The sequence below is a fragment of the Notamacropus eugenii genome, chromosome 3 (genome assembly GCF_028372415.1).
Source record: "Notamacropus eugenii isolate mMacEug1 chromosome 3, mMacEug1.pri_v2, whole genome shotgun sequence".
Taxonomy (NCBI): Eukaryota; Metazoa; Chordata; class Mammalia; order Diprotodontia; family Macropodidae; genus Notamacropus; species Notamacropus eugenii.
In genome coordinates, this window is record NC_092874.1 from 67,687,828 (window position 1) to 67,710,503 (window position 22,676).

At 37.9% G+C, this 22,676-nt stretch overlaps 1 protein-coding gene across 4 annotated transcripts in view; it reads right to left on the minus strand.

Moving 5' to 3' along the window:
- Window positions 1-22,676, minus strand: part of MASTL (microtubule associated serine/threonine kinase like) — a 57,413-nt gene that overhangs the window by 30,745 nt on the left and 3,992 nt on the right. The window contains exons 1-3 of one of the 4 annotated variants that reach the window (XM_072651789.1): window positions 15,490-15,544; window positions 7,251-7,309; window positions 4,115-4,252 (exon numbers count right to left, since the gene is read on the minus strand). In XM_072651789.1, the coding sequence (XP_072507890.1) occupies window positions 4,115-4,234 (120 nt within the window). In that variant the 5' untranslated portion in view covers window positions 4,235-4,252; window positions 7,251-7,309; window positions 15,490-15,544. Of the gene's footprint in view, window positions 1-4,114; window positions 4,253-7,250; window positions 7,310-15,489; window positions 15,829-22,676 lie in introns of those variants that run through there. The other 3 variants (XM_072651790.1, XM_072651788.1, XM_072651792.1) reach the window with 3 other exon arrangements.

Below are 22,676 nucleotides of genomic sequence, written 5' to 3' on the forward strand. Positions count from 1 at the left end.
CATAAATTTCCTTAAAATTATTGGAAAGGATAGCACTACTCTTAATGAAATACCAATGCTGCTTCATTTTTATTAAGTACCACAATTCATGCATTCATTACAGAAATGAAAGCACAGTCACATAGTAGCATAACATCCTCAAAAATTACTTTAAAAATCACTGTCATCTGAGAGGTGGTGTCAAGATGGTGGAGTAAAGGCAGGAATTCACCTGAACTCTCTCCCAAACCCCTCGAAAGAGCTTTAAAAAAATGACTCTAAACAAATTCTAGAGCAGCAGAATCCACAAAAAGATGGAATGAAACAAATTTCCAGCCAAAGACAAGTTGGAAAGTCAGCAGGAAAGTCTATTGTTCCAGGGTGAAAGAGGAGGGCAGTCTAGCTCCAGCTGTGCCAACACAGACCAGGCCCCAGCAAAGCCTCACCTCCTGAAAGAGACTCGAAAAGAGAAACTCCTAGGAATATTGTGGCCAAATTTCAGAGTTCCCAGGTCAAGGAGAAAATACTGCAAGCAGCTAGAAAGAAACAATTCAAGTACTGTGGAAATACAATCAGGATAACACAGGATCTGGCAGCCTCTATATTAAGGGATTGAAGGGCCTGGAATATGATATTCCAAAAGTCAAAGAAACTGGGATTAAAACCAAGAATCACCCACCCAGCAAAACTTCAAGGGAATAAATGGTCATTCAATGATATAGAGGACTTTCAAGCATTCATGATGAAAAGACCAGAACTAAATAGAAAATGTGACTTTCAAACACAAGAATCAAGAGAAGCATGAAAAGGTAAAGAGGAAAGAGAAATCATAAAAGACTTTCTAAAGCTGAACTGTTTTGTACAGGTTGAGCTGAATCAGAAGAGATCATATTCATAAAAATAATAATAAAATAAAAATTAAAGGGTGAGGGAGGAAAACACTGGAAGGAGAAAGGGAGAAATGGAATGGGGCAGGCTATAACTCATACAAGAGACAAGAAAAATCCTGTTCAATAGAGGAGAAAAGGGAGAAGATGAGAGGGGAAAAATGAAGCTTACTCTCTTCGCATATGGCTTAAGGAGAGAATAACATGCTCACTAAATTTGGTATGAAAATTTATCTTACACTATAGGAAAGTAGGGGAGAAGGGGAAAAGTGGAGTGAGAGGGATGCTAGAAGGGAGGACAAATACGAGAAGGGAGTAACTAGAAGTAATCACTTTTGGGAAGGGATAAGTTCAAATGAAGAGAATTAAAAAAAAGTGGGGGGGACAGGGTAGGACACAGGGCAATATAGTTAGTATTATACAACATGAGTATTATGGAAGTCTATTGCAAAACGACACATATACAGCTGGTACTGAATCACTTGCCTTCTCAGTGAGGATGGGTAGGGAAGGAGGGAGGAAAAGAGGGAGAGAGAGAAGCTGGAATTCAAAGTATTAGAAACGAATGTTGAGAATTATTATTGCATATAAGTGGGAAAAATAGAAACACAGGTAATGGGATATAGAAATTTATCTTGCCCTACAAGAAAAGAGAGAAGATGGGGATAAGGGAAGGGTGGGGTGTGATAGAAGGGAGGGTATATTGAAGGAAAGTATTATGGGGAGGGGGGAGGGGAGAGATAGGGAGAAAAATTGAAACTCAAAATTTTGTGGAAATGAATGTCAAAATCTAAAAATAAAAAAAGAAGAAAAAAAGGAAAAGAAAATGTAAAGTATCTAATTGGAAAAACAACTGACCTGGAAAATAGATCCAGGAGAAAAAAAATCCAGAAAGCCATGATGAAAAAAAAAAGAGCCTGGACAATACCACCCAAGAAATCATCAAGGAAACTTGCCCAGAAATCCTAGATTCAGAGGGCAAAATAGTCATCAAAAGAATCCACTGTTCAACTCCTGAAAGGGACTCCAAACTAAAAACATAAAGGAATTTCGTTGCCAGATTCCAGAACTATCAAGTGAAGAAGAAAATACTACAAGCAACCAGAAAGAAATAATTCAAATATCGAAGAGCTACAGTCAGGATCACACAGGACCTTGAAGCTTCTACATTAAAAGGTTGAAGGAAGTGGAATATGATACTCCATAAGGCAAAGGAGCTACGACTACAACCAAGGATTAATTACCCAGCAAAGTTCAGCATAATATTTGAGGCAAGGAGACAGACATTCGATGAAATAAAGGATTTTCAGACCTTCCTGATGAAAAGGCCAGAACTCAATAGAAAATTTGATCTTCAAATGCAGGTCTCAAGAAAGGCATAAAAAGGTAAACAGGGGGGAAGAAAACCAAAAAAATTTGTTATACAATACGGGCAAACTGTTTACATCCCTATAAGAGAAAATGATAATTGTTAATCTTGAGAACTGTGTATTTATTATGAAATGTAAAAGGGATATATATAGATAGAAGGAGTGGGTATAAATTAAATGGTGTGAAGATAAAAAGTGTGATTCAAGGGCGTGAAGGGATTGTAATGGGAGATATGAAAAGGAAGAGACAGAAAAAAAATAAATTCCATCACAGGAAACAGCACAAAAATATGTTAAAGTAGAGGGAAAGAAGGGAGGGAGATGAGTATTGTTTGAGATGTACCCTCATCTGATTAGATTCAAGAAGAGTACAACAAACTCAGTTAAGTAAAGAAATACATCTAGCTATATAGGCAATAGGAGGGGAAGGGGGAAAGAAAAGGGAGGGGAGGCTAAAAGGGATTAAAAGGAAGAGGGGGGCTGAAAGAAGGGAGGGAAGACTGAGGGAGGCGGTGGTCAAAAATTAAAACTTTACTGGGGAGGGGAAGGGAGAAGTAAAAGCATAAACAAGGGGAAAAGGGATAGAGGGAAAGACATAAGTAGTGATCATAACTGTCAGTGTGAATGGGATGAAATCTCCCATAAAATGGAGATAGATAGCAGAATGGATAAAAACCATAATCCAACAATATGTTGCTTACAAGAAACACATTTGAAACGGGGGGATACACACAGGGTAAAGGTAAAAGGTTGGTGCAGAACATATTGTGTTTCAGCTGATGTAAGAAAAGCAGGGGTAGCAATGGTAATCTCAGACAAAGCAAAAGCAGAAATAGATCTAATCAAAAGAGATAAGGAAGAAAACTATATCCCGCTAAAAGGCACCACAGACAATGAATAAATTTCATTACTAAACATATATGCTCCAAGTGGTATAGCATCCAAATTCTTAGAGAAGTTAAGGGAGTTAAAGAAAGAAACAGAAAGCAAAACCATACTAGTGGGGAACCTCAACCTTCTCCTCTCTGAACTTGATAAATCTAACCTCAAAATAAACAAGAAAGAAGTTAAGGAGGTGAATAGAACTCTGGATAAGGTATATATGAGAGATCTCTGGAGAAAACTGAATGGGGATAGAAAGGAATACACTTTTTTCTCAGTGGTACATGGCACATATACAAAACCTGAACATGTCCTAGGCCATTAAGAACCTCACAATCCAGTGCAGAAAGGCAGAGATAGTCAATGCATCCTTCTCAGATCATAATGCAATAAAACTTATATGTTATCAAAGGCCATGGAAACACAAACCAAAAACTAATTGGAAACTAAACAATCTAATCCTAAAGAATGAGTGAGTTAAACAACCAATTATAGAAACAATCAACAACTTCATTCAAGAAAAAGACAATGAGACAATCTACCAAATTTTATGGGATACTGCAAAAGCAGTTCTTAGGGGAAGTTTTATATCTTCAAGTGTCTAGATGAATAAAAGAGAGAAAGAGGAGATAAATGACTTGGGCATGCAGCTGAAAAAGCTAGAAAAAAAACAAACTGAAAATCCCCAAGTAAATACCAAATTAGAAATACTGAAAACCAAAGGAGAGATTAATAAAATTGAAATTAAGAAAACTATTGAACTAATAAATAAAACTAGGAGTTGGTTTTATGAAAAAAACAATAAAATTGATAAACCTTTGGTCAATTTGACTAAAAAAAGAAACAAAAATCACTGTGATCTCCTACTGCTATCTCTTAGAACTCATTTAACATTGGAATAACACCTCCACTTTATTTTTTTAACTGCAAGGCTATAAACACTGGATACCCACATCCTTATTTTATTAATAAAAATGTTTCAAATTCTTTACTCACCAAGTAGACATTGTTGGCTGACTGCAGTGAATAGTACAAATGGACAATAAAAGGGCTCTTGCTGAGTGCCAATGCATCTCTCTCAGCTTGGACTTGATGAGTCATGTTTTTGTTGATCATATCTGCTTTTTTGACAACCTATAAAAAGAGCCATGACACTTAGTATATCCCCATTTTTTCAATTTTCAATTATAAAATGTTTTAATATTCAGACATTTATGCATTATAAAAATCAAATAAACTGATAGAGTCTAATCTAAATACTTCAAGGGTACAACTGAAACCCTGGTATATTAGTAACATGGATTAGTAACACAAACTAGAAAATTAGGAGGCCTCAGTTCTTTCTTAGGTTTACTGTCACCTATCTCTTCAATTATGAAACGGTAAAAGGCAATTTGCTATTGCTTACCTTAAGAGGACTGTTATAGTAAATGGACAGAGACAGGACAGCCAGTTCCATAGAAGAAAGCCTGAGCAGCCACAAGGGAATGAAATGTTCCCAGAAAATAAGAGTTCAAGGGATGGCAATAGATACAGGCAATAGGTCAGTAGCAAGGCATTTTGGAGCCAAGCTAGGAGCTGCAGAAACTAGATCTAACAGCAGTGACTAAACAAGAGAACAGTTTTTGGACCAAACATCCTCCATCCTAGGAACAGTCAACTATTCACTATCCCTGAAATAATCAGAAGCCACAACACATAATCACCATCATGAGTAAAAAAAAAAGCAAAGCAAAGGCAAAAAAACCCATAGAATTTTTCTACGGGGACAAGGACCAAAACATGAATACCAAACAGGTCAGGAGTGAGACTGTATTCCCATCTGAAACTTCAGAAGGGACTATGAACTGCTCACATGTACCAACAGCTCTCCTGGAACAGCTGAAGAAGAAAATAGAAGAGAAATTGGCCAATGATTTTAAAAGCATGAAAAAAGAATTCCACGACTAGAACATCTCTTTAAAAAGGAAAATTGAACAAATGGAAAACGAAGCTCAAAAACTAACTGGAGAAAATAATTCCTTAAAAGAAATAATTGGACAGATGGAAAAGGAGATGAAAAAGTTAACTGAAGAAAACAATTTGATAAAAATTAAAATTGGGCAAGTATAAACTAATGACTTTATAAAACATCAAGAATCAGTCAAACAAAATCTAAAGAAAGACAGAAGAAAATGCAAAATATCTAACTGGAAAAACAACTGACCTGGAAAATAGATCAAGGACTGATAATTTAAGAATTACTGGCCTCCCAGAAAGCCACGATGAAAAGAGAAGTCTAGACAATATCTTCCAAGAAGTCATCAAGGAAAACTCCCCAGAAGTGCTAGATTTAGAGGGCAAAATAGTCACTGAAAGAATCTACCTTTCACCTCCCGAAAGGGATTCCAAACTAAAAACCCCAAGAAATATTGTTGCCAAATTCCAGAACTATCAAGTGAAGGAGAAAATACTACAGGCAACCAGAAAGACAACATTCAAATATCGAAGAGCTACAGTCAGGATCACACAGGACCTTGCAGCTTCTACATTAAAAGATCAAAGGAATTGGAATTCGATATTCCGTAAGGCAAAGGAGCCGGCACTACAACCGAGGATCAATTACTCAGCAAAGTTCAGCATAACATTTCAGACAAGGAGATGGTCATTCAACAAAGTAAGGGATTTCCAGACCTTCCTGACAAAAAGGCCAGAACTCAATAGAAAATTTGATCTTCAAATACAAGTCTCAAGAGAGGCATAAAAAGGTAAATGGGGAAAAAAAAAAAACCAAACCAAAACTTGTCACTCAATTTGGGCAAACTGTTTACCTCCCCATAAGGGAGGATGACACCTGTTAATTCTGGGAATTGCACATCTATTATGAAATATAAAAGGGATATACGTAGAGGGAGTGGGTATAAAGTAAATGATGTGATGATAAAAAATATGAGTTAAGCATGCAAAGGAATTGTAACAGAAGATATGAAAAGGAGGAAGCAGAAAATGGTAAACTACATCACAGGAAGAAGTACAAAATTATAGTAGCGGGAAATAGGGGAGGGAGATGAGCGTTGTTTGAGAGGTACTTTCATCTGATTTGGTTCAAGGAAGGAACAATAAACTTAATTCAGTATAAAATTCTAATTAGCTCTATAGGCAGTAGGAGGGGAAGGGAGAAGAAAGGGGATGGGAAGCTAAAAGGGAGGGAAGAAGTAGTAAGGGTAAAGGGGAGTAAAAGGGAGGGGTGTTAAAAGAAGGAAGGGAAGACTGAAGGAGGTGATGGTGAAAAGTGAAAATTATTGAGGAGGGGAAGGGAGATGGGAGAACTAAAAGCACAAATGGTGGGAAAGGGGATGGAGGGAAATACACAGATTGTAATCATAACTGTGAATGTGAATGGAATGAACTCTCCCATAAAATGGAGACGGATAGCAGAATGGATTAAAAACTATAATCCAACAATATGCTGTTTACAAGAAACACATTTGAAATGGGGGGATACACACAGGGTAAAAGTAAAAGGTTGGAGCAGAATATATTGTGCTTCAGCTGATGTAAGAAAAGCAGGGGTAGCAATCCTAATCTCAGAGAAAGCAAAAGCAGAAATAGATCTAATCAAAAGAGATAAGGAAGGAATTACTAAACATGTATGCTCCAAGTGGTATAACATCCAAATTCTTAGAGGAGAGGGTGGGGGAGTTGAAGGAAGAAATAGATAGAAAAATATACTAGTGGGGGACCTCAACCTCTCCCTCTCTGATCTTGATAAATCTAACCTCAAAATAAATAAGAGGTTAAGGAGGTAAATAGAACTCTGGATAAGGTAGATATAATAGATCTCTGGAGAAAACTGAATGGGAATAGAAGGAATATACCTTTTTATCACAGGTATATGGCACATATACAAAAATTGACCATGTTCTAGGGCATAAAAACCTCACAATCCAGTGCAGAAAGGCAGATAGTCAATGTATTCTTCTCAGATCATAATGTAATAAAAATCACATGTAACAAAAGGCTATGGAAAGATAAACCAAAAATTAATTGGGAACTAAATAATCTAACCTTAAAGAAGGAATGGGTTAAACAACAAATCATAGAAACAATCAACAACTTCATTCAAGAGAACGACAATAATGAGACAACCTACCAAATCTTATGGGATACTGCAAAAGCAGTTCTCAGGGAAAGTTTTATATCTTTGAATGCCTACATGAATAAAATAGAGAAAGAGGAGATAAATGACTTGGGCATGCAGCTGAAAAAGCTAGAAAAAGAACAAATTGAAAACCCCCAAGTAAATACCAAATTAGAAATACTGAAAACCAAAGGAGAGATTAACAAAATTGAAATTAAGAAAACTATTGGACTAATAAATAAAACCAATAGTTGGTTTTATGAAAAAACTAATAAAATTGATAAACCTTTGGTCAATTTGATTAAAAAAAAGAAAGAAGAAAATCCAATTACTATTTCATTCAAAAATGAAAGGGGTAAACTCACCTCCAATGAGGAGGAAATTAAAACAATAATTAGAAATTACTTTGCCCAACTTATACCCACAAATTTGACAATCTAAATGAGATGGATGAGTATTTTAAAAAATACAAATTGCCCAGATTAACAGAAGAGGAAGTTGAATACTTAAACAATCCCATCTCAGAAAAAGAAATTGACAAAGTCATCATTGAACTCCCTAGGAAAAAATTTCCAGGGCCAGATGAATTTTCAAGTGAATTCTACCAAACAATTAAAGAATAGTTAATTCCAATATTATACAGACTATTTGGGAAAATTGGGGAAGGAGTCCTCCCAAATTCTTTTTTATGAAAGAAATATGGTTTTGATACCTAAACCATGAAGAGACAAAACAGAGAAAGAATATTATAGACCAATTTCTCTAACAAATATAGATGCAAAAATTTCAAATAAGATTTTAGTAAAACAAATACAGCATCTTATCATGAGAATAATACATTATGATCAGGTAGGATTCATATCAGGAATGCAGGGCTGGTTCAAAATTAGGAAAACTATTAGCATTATTGATCATATCAACAACAAAGCTAACAGAAACCACATGATTATCTCAATAGATTCAGAAAAAGCTTTTGACAAAATACAACACTCATTCCTATTAAAAATGCTAGAGAATATAGGAATAAAGGGACCTTTCCATAAAATAATAAGCAGTATCTACCTAAAACCTTCAGCAAGTATTATATGCAATGGAGATAAGCTAGATGCATTTCCAATAAGATCCAATAAAGATGTCCATTATCACCACTATTATTCAATATGGTACTAGAAATGTTAGCTGTATCAATTAGACAAGATAAAAAAATTGAAGGAATTAGAATAGGCAAAGGAGAAACTAAGTTATTACTCTTTGCAGATGATATGATGATATACTTCGGGCATCCCAGAGATTCAAGTAAAAAACTACTTGAAATAATAAACAACTTTGGCAAATTTGCAGGTTACAAAATAAACCCACACAAATCTGCATTCCTATTAACAAAGTCCAACAGAAAGAGACAGAGAGAGAAATCCCATTTAAAGCTAGGGTAGACACTATAAAATATTTGGGAGTTTACCTGCCAAAACAAATCCAGGGACAATATGAACACAATTACGAGGCACTTTTCGCACAAATAAAGTCAGACGTAAGTAAGTGGAAAAAACATCAGTTGCTCATGGGGTGGCCAAGGCAATATAATAAAAATGACAATTCTACCTAAATTAATCTACTTATTTAGTGCCATACCAATTAAACTATCAGATAATTATTTTCTAGAGCTGGATAAAATAATATCAAAATTAATCTAGAAGAACAAAAGGTCCAGAATATCAAAGGGACTAATGAAAAGAAATGCTAGGGAAGTTGGCTGAGCTCTACCAGATCTCAAATTGTATTATAAAGCAGCAATTATCAAAACCACTTGGTACTGGCTAAGAAACAGAAGGATAGACAAGTGGAATGGGCTATGTACTCAAGACAGTAGGCAATGAATATAGCTATCTACTGTTTGATAAACCCAAGGACCCCAGCTTCTGGGATAAGAACTCACTGTTTGACAAAAATTGCTGGGAAAACTGGATAACAATGTGGCAGAACTAGGCATAGACCAATGCCTGACACCCTACACAATAATAAAGTCCAAATGGGTTCAGAGGAAGAACTTAAAGATATCTATAATCATATGATAAAATGTCCTAAATCACTTTTGATTACAGAGATGCAAATCAAAACAGCTCTGAAGTACCACATCACACCTATCAGACTGGCAAACATGACAGAACAGGAAGATGATAAATGTTGGAGAGGATGTGGGAGAGTTGGAACACTAATTCATTGTTGGTGGAGCTGTGAGCTCATCCAACCATTCTGGAGAGCAATTTGGAACTATGCCCAAAGGGCTACAAAAACGTGCATACGCTTTGACCCAGCTATATCACTTCTAGAACTGTATCCTCCAGAGATCTTAAAAATGGGAAAGGGTCCCACATGTACAAAAATATTTATAGTAGCACTCTTTGTGGTGGCTAGAAACTGGAAATCAAGGGGATGCCTATCAATTGGAGAATGGCTGAAGAAATTATGGTATACGAATGTAATGGAATACTATTGCACTATAAGAAATGATGAACAGGAAGACTTTAGAGAGGCCTGGGAAAATTTATATGATCTGATGCTGAGCAAAAGGAGTAGAACCAGGAGAACTTTGTGCACAGCAACGACCACAGTGTATGAGAGTTTTTTCTGGTAGACTTGGAACTTCATAGCAATGCAAGGACTTAAAAAAAAAAATTCCCAGTGTTCTTCGAAGGCAAAATTCCCTCCACATCCAGAGAAAGAACTATGGCAGTCAGTCACAGAATGTAGCAGATCATTTTGTGTGTGTGTGTATGTATTATGTTGTAGTTTGTTATATGATTTCTCCCATTCATTTTAGTTCTTCTACACAGCATAACTATAGTGAAGATGTATTTAATAGGAATGTCATGTGCAGATCCTATATAGAACTGTATCTCAGGGAGGGAGGGAGGAGGTGTGGGATAGGTAGGGGAAAAAAAGTCTAAGTTTTATGGTAGTGATTGTAGAACACTAAAAATAAATAAAATTAATATAAAAAAACTATTCATTATTCTTAAATACTTTCCCCCTTGGGAGGGAGATCCCACCAAGGGCAAAAAGACATATCTGGAGAACTGTATAAGATGCTGGGAATGTGGGACTCACCCAACATACTTTCTATTCCTGCTTAAGAATAAGCATGGGTGGAAAGAGACACCAAAGTTCCTATTGCAAATATGAAAAAATACATAAGGGTTGCCAAAAAGGAAACAAAATTGCAGAGGAAAAATGAATTGTCTTGACTTTCATGAGCTTGGATTTGAGTCTTATTGGATCTTTTAACCAATTAAATAAAATGTGGCATATTTTAAAATAAATAATATTGAAGTGTTGTTCTTTGATCTTTCTAGTAGAAAGGTGAAATATCAAAGATAATATAATTACAATACTGTTTTCCTACTACCTATGTATAGTTCCTCGTTAATCAAGAGAATATATACTCCATAGGTGAAGATATGCTTCCATTTTATTTTTTAAAAATATTTTTAAAATGTATTATTTATAACAGTCTTTTCTTTTTAAATCTGAGTTCCAAATTCTCTCCCTTCCTCTTAATCCTTCCCCACCCACTTAGTAAGCAATAGTATATCAATATGTGGAATCATTCAAAACATATTTCCATATTAGCTATATTTTTTAAAAAGTAAGAAAAATAAAGTGAGACAATTATACTTCACTTTGGAGGCAGAGTTTATCAGTTCTCTCTCTGGAGATGGATGGCATTTTTTTCTTCCTGAGTCATTTGGATCATAGCATAGATGAGAGTAGCTAATCCGTCAGTTGATCATCTTTACAACATTGCTGTCAGTGTGCACAATGATTTCCTAGTCTATCTCATTTCACTTTCCATCAGGTTCTTGCCATGTTTTTCTTAAAGTACCCTCTCTTGTCATTTCCCATAGCACAATAGTACTCTATAACAATCCTATGTCATAACTTATTCAGTGTTTCCCCAATTGATGGGCATCCAGTTGATTTCCAATTCTAAAAAGAGCTGATGAAAATATTTTTGTATATATAGGCTCTTTTTCTTTGATCTCTTTGAGATACAGACCTAGAAGTGACAGTGTATCATTTTAAAGCTCTTTGGGCACAGTTCCCAATTGTTCTCTAGAATGACAGGACCAGTTCACTATTCTACTATTAGTTCATGAGTTTACCAGTTTTTCCCTCTTCTCTGCCACCATCTGTCATTTTGATAGGTGGTACCTCAGAGTTTTTTTAATATGCCTTTCTCTAAACAACAGTGATTTAGAACATTTTTTCATGACTATAGATAGCTTTGATTTCTTCTGAAAACTAGCTATTTATATTCTTTGACCATTTATCAATTGGGGAATGACTCCTATTTTTATAAATTTGACTTGGTTCTACACTCAGTAACTATTTGGGAAATGAGACCTTAGAGAAACTAGCTGTAAAAATTTTTGATATTACTTCATTGTCTATGGTACCTTTTAGCAAAATATAGTTTCCCTGATTATTCTTTTTAATTAAGTCTGTTTTTTGCTTTCTATGAAACCATGATTGCAACCTCTGCCTATTTTTTTTTTAGTTCAGCTGAAGCATATTAAATTATACTCCATCCCTTTATTTTAACTCTGTGTGTCTTTCTCTTTCAAGTGTGCCTCTTGTAAACAACATGTTGTTGGATTACAGTTTTCAATCTGTTCTGCTATCCACTTCTGTTTTATGGGTGAGCTCATTCCATTCACTTCACAGTTATGACTACTAATTGTGTATTTCCTTGTACCCCATTTTCTTCTCTCTTTTTATCCTTTCCCTCCTCAAGTCTATTTTGCTTCTAACCACTACCTCCCTTAATCTGTCTTCCCTTTTATCACTTCCCCCTCCCTTATCTTATTCCCTTCTATTTCCCTATTGGGTAAGTTACATTTCAATACTCAACTGAGTGCATAAATATATTCTTCCTTCTTTGAACCAATTCCATTGAGAGTGAAGTTCAAGCATTGCCAGTCACCTTTTACCCCTATTTTCCCCTCTATCCTAAAAACCCTTCCTTACCCCATGTGAAAAAATTTTATTCATTCGACCTCTCCCTTCTCCCAGTATATCCCTCTTTCTCAACCCTTCATATTTTTTGGAGATCATTCCAACATAATTGACTCACATCCATGCCCCCTATGTAAACTCCTTTTAACTGCCCTAGTAATGATAAAGTTCTTAGGAGTTACATACATCATCTTTCTATTTAGGAATATAAACAGTTCAACTTTATTGAGACTCATAACTTTTCTTTCAAGTTTATCTTTTTTATGCTTCCCTGGAGTCTTATGTCTGAATGAAAAGTTTTCTATTCAGCTCTAGTCTTTTCATCAGAAATGCTTGAAAGTCCTCGATTTCATTCATTTCCACTCCAAAAGGATTATACTCAGTTTTGGTGGGTAGGTTATTCTTGGATGTAATTCTAGTTCCTTTGCCATCTAGAATAGCATATTCTAAACCCTCTGCTCCTTTAATGCGGAAGTCACTAAATCTTATGTAATACTGACTGTGGCTCCACAATATGTGAATTGTTTCTTTCTTGCTGTTTACAGTATTTTCTTCTTGACTTGGAAGTTCTGGAATTTGGTGATAATATTCCTGGGAGTTTTCATTTTGGTATATTTGAGAGGATGACTGATGAATTCTTTCAATTTCTATTTTACCCTCTGGACCTACGCTATCATGGCAGTTTTCTTTGGTAATTTCCTGAAACATGATGTCAAGGCTCTCTCTTTGATCATGGCTTTCAAGTAATCCAGTAACTGTTAGATTATCTCTCCTTGATCAATTTTCAAGGTTAGTTATTTTTGTGAGGAGATATTTCACATTTTCTTCTATTTTTTCACTCTTTTAACTTTGTTTTATTATTTCTTGAAGTCTCATAGAATCATTAGTTTTCACTTGCCCAATTCTAATTTTTAAGGAATTATTTTCGTCAATGAATTTTTGTACCTCCTTTTCATGACCCATTCTGCTTTTTAATGAGTTCTTTTTTTCTGTGAATTTTTCTGCCTCTTTTACTATTAGGTCAATTCTGTTTCTTAAGGTGTCATTTTCTTCAGTATTTTTTGGTGCCTTTTTTACTAAGCTATTAATTATTTTTTCATAATTTTTGTGCATCACTCTCATATCTTTTCCCAATTTTTCCTTTACTACTCATCTCTTTAACTCTTCAAGAAATTCTTGTTGGGCTTGGGTCCAATTAGCATTTTTCTTTGACTCTTTGTTGTTGTTTTCATATTGTTGTCTTCTTCTGAGTTTATATCTTGGTCTTCTCACATCTGCATTTTAAAAAATATGTCATCTGTATTTTTTGGAAGTACTTATAATACAGAGAGACAAGATTGAGTCTTAGACTTGGATTCAAACCTCCATTTTTCAACACTTAACTAGCTGTGTGACCTTGGCCAAGTCACAACCCTGAGCTCCAGGCAACTAACAGACTAGAAGGACACATGGACATCAGCAAACTCATAATTCCCTGTGACGATACAGTGAGAACGAGAGATAGTATGATGGTCAGTTCAAATGGGGGAGAAGAGAGGGGAGGGTGGGCATCAATAAACATACATAAGTTTCAAGTTATCTCTAGTTAACAGTTTTAAGCTGGAAAGGTAAAAGCCCAGTAACACAACTTTCACTTTTTTCTGAGTACATGCTACATATAAATTTGTCTCATGGCTTTTAATAATCTACTTTCACAAATATCAATTATATTCTGTTTAAATTCAGAAATAATCTTCAAACTAACCAGCAAACCTTTTGTTTCTATAAAAAGTGTAAGATTAAAAAAAGATGGCTATAAGATGAGTAGCCCAAAACGTTCAATTAGTATTAATAATTAGAAGGGGACTGTGGATTTTGATTGATGCTGAGCATTTCATTGTGGTTTCCTTTACTTCTTGTCTTCATTTTCTCAAGAGCAATGGTACAACTAGATTATATGAAATAAGTGAAATAGCTATAACTGTTTCTGAGGAAATGAAATTCTAAAACAAATTGGCAAATGTCAGTTTCTAGAACAGCTAACAGTTAAGTATGTCTTTTAAAAAAAACCATAGCAATTATTATAATACCATAATATTCAAGTTAGAATGGCCTTCTTGCTGTTGCCAAAAGGTGTAATTTCATCTCTTGCCTACATAACTTTGCACAGTCTGACTCTCATACCAGGAATATAAGTTCCTTAGGAGAAGGGAGTATTTTTTGCCTTTTTGTGTATATATACTCAATGCTTAACATATTTCTTGGCACATAGAGGCTAATAAATACTTTATGACTGAACTGTAATGTAGAGGCTCCACACTACCTCTATAGCCTTAGACTCCTTAAAAGCCCACCTGAGGCACCATCTCTTAGGCTAAGTTCTTCCTTAAATTATCTTGTTTTTACTTATGTGTATAAAGACTGCATCCCCAGGAAAGTGCGAGGCCCTTGGAAGCAAGTACTATTTTTGTTTTGTGTATGTGTGTTGCACAAAGTAAACACTTAAAAGCTTACTAAATTTAGGACTAAAATGGTTCTGCCTCCAACGATATGGACATTCCTTTGGTAAAGCAGAGCACAACCAGTCAAGCAGGGCCATGGTGTCTGACTCCTGTGTCTGATGTCTCTCAAGGTCCTCACAGGGTCCATCTAACTTGCTGAGGGGCTTTCCTAGATTTTGGTTGGTCTTAATAAAAGGCCAATGGAATACACAAGTTATCCATCAGTTATCCCCTGTTTTCATCACACGATCAGGCCATCTTCAGTTTGGTCATGCATTTCCCGAAGGACATCCTTTATCACACTTATTCTTCAAAGTTCTTGTTTATAATGTGTTGCAGTAGACTTAAGTCTTCATTACCATCACAACTAACATTTATATACGGTTTTACAGTTTTCAAAATGCTTTATAAACATCTCATTTAATCCTCAGAGCAACCTTAGGAGGCAGGTGCTTTTATGCATCTCATTTTCAGAAGAAACTGAGGCTGAAGGCGGCTCATTTTCAGAAGAAACTGAGGCTGAAGGCGGCTAAGTGACGTGCCCCTCATTTCACAGATAAGGGAATCACTTCTTTAGGGTCTGTTCCAGTAGAATGCTGGGAGCTGGGGGCTGTGAATCGCGCCCCGCCCCCCTTTACCTTCACGGAGCACATCCCTGTGCCTTCTCCCCTCCCCCCAGTCTCCCTGCTCGCTCTTTCCCTCCCCCCTCACCTTCACCGAGTACATCACCTCCCCCACCCCTCCCCAGCCCCTCTCACCTTCACGGCGTACAACTTGCCGCTCTTCCGCGCCAGATACACTTTCCCGAAGGCCCCGCGGCTGATAGGCTTCATGATGGCGAACTCCTCGATGGAGGGGGGCCTCGGCACCTGGATCTGCTTCAGCGGCGCCTCCGAGGCGTCGCCACCGGCCCCGCCGCCTGCGGACGAGGCTCGCCCGGCCGAAGCGCTCGGCATCTCGCCGCCCTCCGACTCCGCACTGAGGCCGCTCCCCAACTCCATCGCGGGCCTAGCCGCCAGCCCGCAGGCCACCTCTAACTTCCCGAATCCGACACTCCCGCCCCGGTTTCAAAGAAAAGCCCCGCCCCGCCGTCCGCTTACGTACAGGGCGTACGTCGTGCTAGGCGTACGTAAGGGGCGGGAGCGCCTCTGGCCTCCCTGTGGCGTAAGGACGCCAGCTTCGAGGGGCGGAGAAGCTGATGGCGCTCCCAGCCCGGAGAGGATGCGCCTGCGTTGCACCCGTCTCCCCCCCAACGCAGAGGAAGCACGGCGTCCGACCTCGGCAGCAGCCAGAGGTCTGTCTTTCTTCCCCCCCTTCCCAATATACCTTTAAGGACAGACCACACGTGACAGCGCTTCTGTGTGGTCATTTGAGGCCAAGAGGTCAGAGGACCTGTGGGAGGGATCTCGCTGATGACGAGGCCGGCCACCTTTGAGGTCCCGGCTGCCCGACTCCTCCAGGCTCGGAGCCACCGTCCCTTCATCTGGAGCCTGGCTGCGCTTGCCTCTCGGGCGCTTCGGGCGCCGTCGGACGGACGCGCTCCGGGGAGGGCTGCCTGTGAAGCCGTCTGACCTGTTGGCCTGATCCCCTGGAGAAGGGAATGGCGAGCCACGCCCGGACGTGTGCCAAGAAAGCCCAGAGCGGCCCCGAAGAGCAGGACCCGACTAGGAGAGGAGCTCCCGGTGGGGACGGCAAGCCTGGTAGACCCCCAGTGAAGAGAAAGCCTTTGCCTGCCCCTGTTTTTTATTCCAACTTTAGAAAGCATTGAATGTTTTCTTTTTTAATTAATCCTAAATCTGTCACTTTGCAACTTTCACCCATTTTTCCTAGCTCTGCTCTCCGGACCAAAAAAATAAACTTTATTTTCCATGTAACAGCGCTTCAACAACTTGGGTGTACCTTACCCATAACAGGAACTTAGTACATGTTGGTTCACTTGAAGGATGAGAGGAAAAAAAGGGGAAATGGTCTGACACAGAACCTTGTGGGAATGCCCCAGTTAGGGGGTGATCAGAAAAGGTGGCTGAAGAGTGGACATACTAGTAGAAAAGTCCAGTATTAAGGAGCCAAATAGCTGTCTGGGGTTAATAGTTCAAATGCTAAAGAAAAGTCAAGGATAATGAAGATTAAAGAGAAAAAAGAAAGATTCATTGGCAACCAAGAGCTGTCTCCAAGGAAGCAGTTTAATTAGAATATTAAGGATGTGTAAGAAGGTTTAAAGCACAGCTTAAATAGGAATTTTTTCATCTGGTGCAAAAACAGTGAGTAGGAGTGATATCACAGGGGCCAGGTCACTAGGAGACTTGGGCCCATGACACCTTGAAGACTGAGAGAAAGGCAGGGTTCGGAAGATGTGCCCCAGTGATGGATCCCAGTGGGATAAAGCCCTGGGCAAGGTGAAGGATCAGGGTCAAGGAACAAGCCAGCAAAGGACTGTGGTACTGGGATCAAGACCAGCAGGAAATGTTTTACTTCCTCCCCTCACAGCATAAGTACTACTCCCTTATGTTAGTGCCCTGGTAAAAAAATCTTGATTTCCCAACCTGCCCCAGTTATGGTTCTGAGTTGAGGGATGAATGGTTGGTAAAGAAGTTGGTTTGGAAAGTATGGACTAAACTAAACTATAATTTCCACAAGTTTATCAATGAAGGGTAAGAGATGACAGGGGGATGGTTGAGAAAATCAGCTTTTGAGACCCAACTCTGCCACTTCCTAGTGTGACTCTGGGCTAGTCATTTAACCAATGAACCTCAGTTTCCTCTTTTGTAAAATGAGTGTTAAAATAGTTATATTTTCATATTTCATAGTGTTGCGAAAAATGTGCTTTGTAATCTTTATAGCTATATGTGTTAATGTATTGTAATATAAATAGGAACTGTTTCTATATGTACATAAATGTGAATCTCTGTAACTAAATTTGAAAGGTTTCAAATTTTATTGGAGGAATTATTTCTCATTCTGTCAGAGGACCAGTTTAGCTAAATTCAGAAGCTTATTTATCCAAACCAGAGAGTTTGCCATGAGGTAATGAACTGTTTTTTTGTACTGCAACTTATTAATCATCTAATAAGGCTTGAAGGGATTATACATGCCTGAAAATGTTCAGCAAAACACTTGATGTACAGTTTTACTGCTGTAAAGAGCTTTGATTCTAGTGAAGACCTGGAATGTGAAAAAACTGAAAGAAGAGGAATCAGTTGTTCATCTTGGAGTATGGGCTTTCTATAACCTTAACATGATAAAAGACCTGAATGAATAGATAACTTATTTTCAAGTATTGACTCTTAGGGAGGCTCCCAGTAGACATTATATTATTTCAGAAATACCTAAGAAAAGAAGTTTCCTCATCTGTAAAATGAAAATGTTGGGTTAGACCATAAGATTCATTTATGGGGCCTGCTGATCTCCACCATCTACATCCTGGCCCAGGCCAGGATCTCTTTGCCTTTGTTGCCTGGGACTGAAGCAGAGCTGATGAGGCATCTCTTTTCCAAATCTTCCCTACTTTCCTCAAGACTCCTCCATCTCTACTTTCTCTTTCTTACTGTACTGAGAAAAGTGAACTCTCTTTTCTTCCCCCTCTCTAATAACTCTTTACATCATCTCACATTCTCTCCTTTCCTTCAGTCTCTTCTTCCAAGGCCAATTCTTCATGTGCTTTTGATCTCATCCTGTCTTCTCCAGAAGATTGCATGACCTCAGTCATCTTCTGTCTCTAAACTTCAACCTCTCCTCATCCACTGGTTCCTTTCTGACTGTCTCCCCCACACCCCAAATGCCTAAGTCTTCCATAGCCCTATAGATAGCAGCCCACCTAGGAGACTTTGGTTATCCCTTAAAGGACAGACTTGTGACACTGCATACTGTGTACCTGAGGAAGGGCTGACTTCAGACTGGCTGAGAGACTTGTGGAAGAGAGAAACAGAAGGAGAGAGAAAGACAGGGCAAGAGAAAATGATGAATGGGAAACCCTGGAATCACAGGCATGTGAGAAGGAGCTGGCTCCCTAACAAGTCCCTTATTTTCTAGCACCTGCACCCCTAAAGACTGAGTAGACTACTAGGGTGAGATCATTCTCTCCTCAGTTGAGATGAGATATAATCTTGTTTTTGGACTGCAGAGCCAGCCACCTAACTCTTCTATTGTATATCTTCTAAACTAATCTGTATGTCATCTTCAATTACTATTGTACTACTTGCTTTCATAAATAAGTATGCTCACTATTCATGATTGTGGGTTTTTTTTTGTATTTGGTAGGAGGAAAAATTAAACTGGTCAAGACTAAGGTAAAGTGTTACCTTCCCAGTCAAGGCAAAACTACTTCTTTCTCATCTTCCATCCTACTAGAGAAAGTGACTTTTATCCTGAATCTCCCAAAAAGTGTTATGCCCTAGACCTCAGATATCTGATGTGCAACAGATAGATATAATTTCAAGCCCTATACTTCCCCCACCTCCCAGGCAGACCCTCCAGCAGACTATTGCAGTGATCCAGGCATGAGGTGATGAGGGCCTGTTCTGGGGTAGTGGCAGTATCAGAGGAGAAAAAAGGGCACATTTGAGAGATGTTTCAAAGGTAAAGTTGGCAAGTCTTGGCAACAGCTTGGTTATTGAGGTGAGGGGTAGTGAGGAATCCAGGATGACTCCTAGATTCTGAGCCAGAGAGGCTGGGAGGATGTGTTGGCCTCTATAGTAATAGCAGGGAAGAGGTTTAGGGGAAAAGATAAAGAATTCTGGTTTGGGTATGTTGATGTATACTGGATGCATATTAGACTTTTAATTTGTAGTTTGAAAGTCCATTGGAAAGGTGAGATTAAAGATTAGAATACAGACTGGGGCAGGAAAAGTCAATTTGAGAATTTTCAGCATAGAGAAAGTAATTAAATCAATGGGAATTAGATGGGAACACTAGGTGCAATAATAAAGAAGAGAAGAGGACCCAGGGCAATGCCCTGAGTTTTCGTGACATAACTCTTTCCTGCCTCTCCTCCTATCTTTTCCTTTTCAGTTTTCATCCAGGTAGAGCTTCCTACCTATAGATCTTCCCTGAGGTTCTACCCTATGCATCCTTTTCTTTATACTTTTCCTTGATGACTTTAGTAGCTCCTGTGAGTTCAATTTAGGACAGCTAAGTGATTCAGTAGATAGAGCATCGGCCTGGAGTCAGGAAGACCTCAGTGCAAATCCAGCTTCAGACACTTCCTAGCTGTGGCTAGTCACGTAGGTGAGTCACTTAACCCTTCTTTGCCTCAGTTTCCTCATCTGTAAAATGAGCTGGAGAAGGAAATGGTAAACCATTCCAGTGTCTTTGCCAAGAAAACCCAAATGGGGTCATAAATTATCAGACACAACTGAACAAAAACAAATCAGTTCAAGCATCACCTCTATCATCTACATATTCATCTCCAACCCTTCTCTGTATTTCAGTCCTGAATCACTAATTGCCTGTTGGACATTTCACACTGAATATCCCAGAGACATCTCAAAATCAGAATATCCCAAAGTGAACTCACAGAATTGCCCCCAAACCTGCCCCTCATCCAGACTTCTTTATTTCTGTTGAAATCATCACCATTATTCTAACCTTTCAGGTTCATAACTTTGGTATTATAGCTGACTCCCCCTTCTCCCTCAGCTTACCTATAAAGAGTAAGTTGTTAAATCTTGCCGTTTCTACATCCTTTGGAATCTGACCAATGTTCCCTACTTTCACATCAATCACCTTAACTGTAGTTCAGGTCATCACTTCTCACCAACATTATTTCAGTAGACCTTTAACTGGCCATCCCTGCCTCAAGTGTCTACTTTGATCCATCTTCTACACTCTATGGCAAAAGTGATTTTCCTTAAGCACAGATTTAATCATGTGACTCTACCACCTGATTCTGGCAGCTTTCTATTGCCTCTAAAACAGAATATAAATTCCTTCTTTTAAATTCCATCATAACCTGACCTCAACCTTTCCTTGCAGTCTCATCTGACATCTGTCCCCCTCCAACACTCTGTGATTCAGAAAAACTGGTCTTTTCACTGTTCTTCACGTAATATCCATCTTCAGTCTCCATGTTTTGTACTTGCATACCCACTTAACTGGAATGCATTCCCTCCTCACTTCTACATCACAGAATCTGTTTTCTTTTAAAATGTAGTTCAAGTAACATCTGCTACATGAAACCTTTCCTAATCCCAAGAATTAGGTCCTTCCCTTTCAAACTCTTTTGTATTTATTCTCTGTATACTTACATATATTCTTATTGTCTTTCCTTTTAAAAGGTAAGCTCTTTTTGTATAGAGATTGTTTCAATCATTATATTTCTTACCTAGTATCTAGCATAGAACTGGTACATAATATATATATATATATATACACATAATATACATAATACAAAATATATAAAAAGTATTTAAGCAATACTTACTGATTTTTTTATTAATTTTAGTTAGCATGAAAGGTCAATGCCTGCTTGCAAAAGAAGAAACTTACAGCAAAACCTGAAGGAGAATATGGAGTTAGTGACCACAATGTCCAACTACTACTTTTCGTTTAAGAATCAGCTATGTTTCTAGGTATTATAAAGGGTTTAACTGTGATGAAAGAAATAATTAAAAGTAGGTATGAAAATAGAATCTCTTTATGAACTCAATAGGGTATTCTGTACCAGAGGTGTCAAACATAAAACCCCAGGGGATGTCCTCAAGGACATCTTAAAATATTCTCAAATGCACAAACTAGATTAAAATGTAATTGGGGGATATGGTATTTTTAAAAATAAATAAAAATACAGTAAAGCATAGATAATGTTACTATATAGTTTTCTAAGTTAACAGCAACAGGGATCCTTATGTGAAGTTTTTGGCCCCATTTCTATTCGACATTACTAGTTTATATCCATTGCCTCTACTTCATCACCACCCACTATGTCCTGACATACAATCTAGCATTATCCCTGCTCTCTTTCTCTGATGGTCACCAATGACCTCTTATTTGCCAGATCCAGCAGCCTCTTTTCATTACTGTGTATTCTACTACCATCCTATAAACATTTAACAAAAAGGTTACTATGTTTAAGGAGCTGTTTTAGTTGCTAGAGATTCAGGGACTTAAAATAATTCCTGCTCTAAATGGTATAGCATCTAAATTTTAAAGAAGTTAAATGAACTGGAGGAAAAAATAGATAATAAAACTATACTAGTAGGGGACCTCAACTTTCCCTTGTCAGAACTAGATAAATCTAACTACAAAATAAACAAGAAAGTAGTTAAGGAGGTAAATAGAATTCTAGAAAAATTCAGTGTGATAGAGCTCTGGAGAAAATTGAATGAGAATAGAAAGCAATATATCTTTTTCTCAACAGCACATCGCACTTACACAAAAAGTGACCATGTATTAGGGCATAAAAACCTTACATCAAATGCAGAAAAGCAGAAATATAAAATGCACATTTTTCAGATGATAGTGCAATAAAAATTATATTCAATAAAGGGCAGTGGAAAGCTAGATTAAAAATTAATTGTAGACTACACAATCTAATCCTAAAGAATGAGTGTGTCTGTGGTGGATGGCCTGCATCCCCACACAGCTCAGTGATGTGGTGAAGAAGAAAGACCCGGGAGGTGGGAAAAGATAGACCAACTCCATTTATTGATCTGAGGGTTAGGGTATATATGGACAGAAACTGCAAGTCCATGAGACATTCTGCTCCTCTCCTGTCCCAGTGATTTGGCCAGTCTTATTGTCTTTAAAGACTGTTAGCCTAGAGGGCATCTATTTTACATATCCCTTGTTTTCTGTAATTCTCTTGTTTGTCTCACGGAGACAGCAACATCTGGGGGGCCTGGAGAGCCATTCTGGATGATAATGAGCACAGTCTCAAAGAACAGTTTCCCCAAAGGTCTATCCTGATCTTGTCAACCGCACTCCACCCTGGCCCTCAACATGTGTCAAA